This window comes from Octopus bimaculoides, chromosome 4 (genome assembly GCF_001194135.2).
Source record: "Octopus bimaculoides isolate UCB-OBI-ISO-001 chromosome 4, ASM119413v2, whole genome shotgun sequence".
Classification (NCBI taxonomy): Eukaryota; Metazoa; Mollusca; class Cephalopoda; order Octopoda; family Octopodidae; genus Octopus; species Octopus bimaculoides.
In genome coordinates, this window is record NC_068984.1 from 16,912,460 (window position 1) to 16,917,139 (window position 4,680).

A 4,680-nucleotide genomic window follows, 5' to 3' on the forward strand; every position below is an offset into this window, starting at 1 on the left:
ATATATACACACACACATATATATATATATATATATATATATATATATATATATACAATGGACTTCTTTCAGTTTTCATCTCCCAAATCCACTCACAAGTCTTTGGTCAGCCCAAATCTATAGTAGAAGACACTTGCCCAAGGTGCCATGCAGTGGGACCTTGGGCAAGTGTATAATGATGGATCTTGACATAGTTTACATCTACTAAGTCCTCTTACAAGGCTTTGGTTGGCCAGGGCTACAGGAGACACTTGCTCAAGGTACTGCACAGTGCGACTGAACCCAATGCTATGTGGTTTGTGAAGCAATCTTCTTAACCACACCATAGAATGTCTGCACCTTCATAGAATGTATGTTAAATAAATTATTAGCCAACTCCTCTACTCTTTTACTTGTTTCAGTCATTTGATTGTGGTCATGCTGGAGCACCACCTTTAGTCAAGCATATTGATCCCAAGACATATTCTTTGTAAGCCTAGTACTTATTCTATCGGTATCTTTTGCCGAACCGCTAAGTTACGGGGACGTAAACACACCACCAACGGTTGTCAAGCAATGTTGGGGGGACAAACACAGACACACATACACATATATAAATACATATATACGACGGACTTCCTTCAGTTTCCGTGTACCAAATCCACTCACAAGGCATTGGTCGGCCCGAGGCTATAATAGAAGACACTTGTCCAACGTGCCAGGCAGTGGGAGTGAACCCGGAACCATGTGGTCGGTAAGCAAGCTACTTACCACACAGCCACTCCTGTGCCACTCCCTCTCCTAACAATCTTTACATTTTTTTTTTCCAAATTCTGTTAAGTTTAACACAATACTAAACAGAGAACAATATTAAATCAGGGAGAAAAGGCATTTACCTGGTTTGCGTGGCAATTGAATATCAGGCTCATCACACTCTGTTGGTTTTTCTTTAGAAACAGACTGAGCTTGATGTTTGTTCTGTCGTTTATTATCAACATTTCTTTTCACTTTTGTTGTATTAGAATTCAAACTGTTTGCATGGCTGCCATTTTCATTTTTTATATCTTGACCTTGATTTAAAGAACTTCTTTGTTGTTGCACACTCCTTTTCGAGCTTTCTTTTATTTTGTTACCCTGTTGAAAATCAGGACTTTTACTATTTTTATTAATTCCTTTTGTTTCTCTCAAACACTTATGGAGATTTTGATCTTTCATGGAAGAATTCTTCAGTCTAGAACTTAATCCATTTTGAGACACATTACATAACTCTGAATTATTTACACTCAACATAAGGTCCTCACCAAGAACAATATTTGTTGCTCCGTCTGAGCTGGCACTATTGGATTGTCTGTCAGAACTTGTACTCTTTACACGAATTTTTCTTCGATTTTTTTCTGTAGAAGGCTCTCGGGGTGGGTGTGGCTTAAAAAGCATAGAAGTACCTGATTTAAAAAAACATATTCAAATGATGAGGCAACCATGGAAAACATTTACTGGAATATTTGAGTCCTACTGTTAACAGAAATTTCCTTTTCAATACACTTTAATCTTTTATCTTGTTTCAGGCACTGGATTATAGCCATGCTGGAGCATCACCTTAAAGGGTTTTAGTGGAACAAATGGATCCCAGTACTTATTTTTTAAAGTTTGATATTTATTCTACCAGTCTCTTTTGCTAGACCACTAAGTTACAAGGATGTAAAAAAAAAAAACCAATACCAGCTGTCAAGTGATGTAGTAGGGAGGACAACTAGACACGAAAGAAACAAACAGACACTCACATAAACATAGGTTGCAGAAATTAAAAAACAAACACAAAGACAAGCTAAAGACAGAGTGTGTTTGGTTTACGCCCGGGAAAAGAGAGGGAAAAGTCGTTTATGTTTGAGCATACACTCTTCTCCAGAAAGAGTAGATGAGAAAAGAAACCCTTTAGCATTCAGATTACTCTGTCAAAAGTAATGTTTATTTATTCACATTGTTTAGAATTCATCATGGATTATCTCATAGCTTTGAGATTTTGATGTGATTGGTTATTTTAAGAATGACAATGTCAGGTAGATGTAAGAGGCTGGATCTGGCTAGTTCGAACATAAAATAGATAGAATAATTGGGCCAGATATAGCTGGTTTAAATGCTAAAAAGTTAACACAAAATTATAAAATAATAGCTCACCAGCAATTTTGGATGAGGTAGACTGGACATTTTTCTCCACTGATAATCGCTAATAATAAAAAAGACAAAAAGAAATTAGATGATGAAACAGTGTTGACAATGCACTTTCAATCATGTTCTTTTATTCTTTTCCTGATTAATTCTCATATTCTCATAATCTCTATTTATTCTTACAGGCCTTACTTATTCTCATTCTTTAATAATTCTTGTTCTTACTTATTCTTATGTTCTTTGCTTAGCTTTGTTCTTTATATCCCGTGTCTTTACATATGTAATCCTGTACAAACCAAGATATTAGATGGAAATCTACATCGATCAAGTCATATAGTAATATGAACGTGTGATTAGAATATCACAGGAAGGAATTACAAGACGGATTCTTCAAGCTGAGCTAAATGAACTATTTTGTCATGGTAGTGAAGCACAGTTGTGCTATGGCCACTTAATCCAATCAGAGCTGGTTGTGGAAGGATACATGTGACAACTTCCACCCAGCAGTATACACACCTTTTTCAAATAGCAAAATGAATTACGTAGCACTGGTAGTGAACACTATAATAGTCATATAGCAGAAAGGGTGATGTTGCCACTAGGGCCATCAAATCTGCAACTCTCTAAGATGAACATACAAGATGTGCCATGTCGAAGAAAGTGATGTTGCTTCCTCACCATCAAATTCGCAGCTCATTTAGCTATTTGGAAAAGGCATGTATACTGCAGGACAGAAGTTGCCACATGTATCCTTCCGCAGTCAGCTCTAATTGGATTAAGTGACCATAGCACAACAACACAACAAAATAGCTCTTTTCTGTTTCACTACATATCCATAGCCTCGTGTTTGGGAATCCAGCTAGAAAGTGTAATGATGATTGCTTCCGATAGGATCCTTATAGGGGAGGTGCCTGAAGACTCTATCTCTGCCCCCTCATGATCCTTCCAGGAAAAGTGAACAGAGAAAATAGATGGATGGATAAATGAAATAAAACACAAACTTCTATTTTTACTTTACTTTGCCATTTTGCAAAGATTAACAAATACAAGTGTATAAAATGACAATCATCATCATCATCATCATTTAACAGCCATTTTCCATGCTGGCATGGGTTGGGCAGTTTGACTAGAGCTGGCAAACCGGAGAGCTGCTCTAGGCTCCAGTCTGATTTGACATAGTTTCTACAGCTGGATTCCTTTCCTAATGCCAACTACTTTACAGAATATGCTGGGTGCTTTGGGGAAAAAAAAACTTTCAAAAATACAAAACGATACCCTACAAACCTCTTTGGAACTTTTCCGTTGAACTGGAAGAGAAGTTTTAGAACCAAATGCTATCAGCTTCTTTGTCTTTGAATCTAGGTAAAGAAAGAAATAAAATCAAAATGTTGACTGTTAACATGTATTTTCTTGGATACCTGTTTGCATCCAATTTACAATGTTTTTCGTATTCCACAAACTCAAGATTTTGCATGAATTGTTCAATGGGAAGCCTCTACAAGTCACTCAATCTGCTAGAAATGCAACTAAAATCTCTCTTAAATCCCCCAAATCCATTTAAAATATATAATTAAAAAAATATTAAAATATATAAAAAAAATTAATATTGTAGTATGGGTTACACTATGCATAGAAAACAACGATAGGATGGTCATAGCTGGAATGTCTTTAATTATAGATTTGCTCAGTCAGAACTGATTTGAGCTAAGTAACAACCTTCCATCATCAGCTATGAAGTATGACTAGAATCTGATTTCAGCAATCTGAACTAATTTTAATTAAGCACAGTATACTAATTGTGTGGTAAGCTGGCAGAATCATTAGCATGATGGGGAGAATGCTTAATGGCATTTCTTCCAGTTCTGTACATTCTGAGTTCAAATCCTGCTGAGGTCAACTTTGCCCTTCATCTCTTCAGGCTTGATAAAATAAAGTACCAGACAAGTACTGGGATGGTTAGTCCACATTACTCTGTAAGGAGCCTAGCACTAGTTTCCTGGTTTCTCTGGCATATATATATTCCTCCCTGGACAGGACACTGGCCTGTCGCAGGACTACTCATTTTTACCAGCTGAGTGGACTGGAGCAACATGAAATGAAGAACACAATGCATCAATCAGTCCAGGAATTGAAATTACAGTCTTATGATCATGAGACTAACACCCTAACCACTAAGCCGTGCACCTCCACATTCTTGGATAGATGTAATCAACTTGTCCCCTCCTTTCAAATTGCTAGCCTTGAACCCTGCAATGGGTGAGCATCTTGTTCAGAGAGAATGTTGTGATCTTGGTCACTTATATGCCATGGAAACCAGCCTTAAAGTCCTAGGGTTCAAGAAAAATAAGGAAAAACCCACATATTTGTAACAGGGTATGTAAAATAGTTATTACAGTAAAGAGGAGACAATAACAATAATTCTTTTCTACTCTAGGTACAAGGCCCGAAATTTTGGAGGAGGGGGCCAGTCGATTAGATCGACCCCAGTATGCAATTGATACTTAATTTATCGACCCCGAAAGGATGAAAGGCAAA

The 4,680-nt window shown here is 37.1% G+C and overlaps 1 protein-coding gene across 4 annotated transcripts in view; it reads right to left on the minus strand.

Moving 5' to 3' along the window:
• Positions 1-4,680, minus strand: part of LOC106875188 (protein CFAP20DC) — a 40,873-nt gene that overhangs the window by 17,646 nt on the left and 18,547 nt on the right. For all 4 annotated transcript variants that reach the window (XM_052966914.1, XM_014923227.2, XM_014923226.2 and 1 more), the window contains exons 10-12: positions 3,430-3,503; positions 2,155-2,203; positions 876-1,421 (exon numbers count right to left, since the gene is read on the minus strand). In XM_052966914.1, the coding sequence (XP_052822874.1) occupies positions 876-1,421; positions 2,155-2,203; positions 3,430-3,503 (669 nt within the window). The remainder of the gene's footprint in view (positions 1-875; positions 1,422-2,154; positions 2,204-3,429; positions 3,504-4,680) is intronic.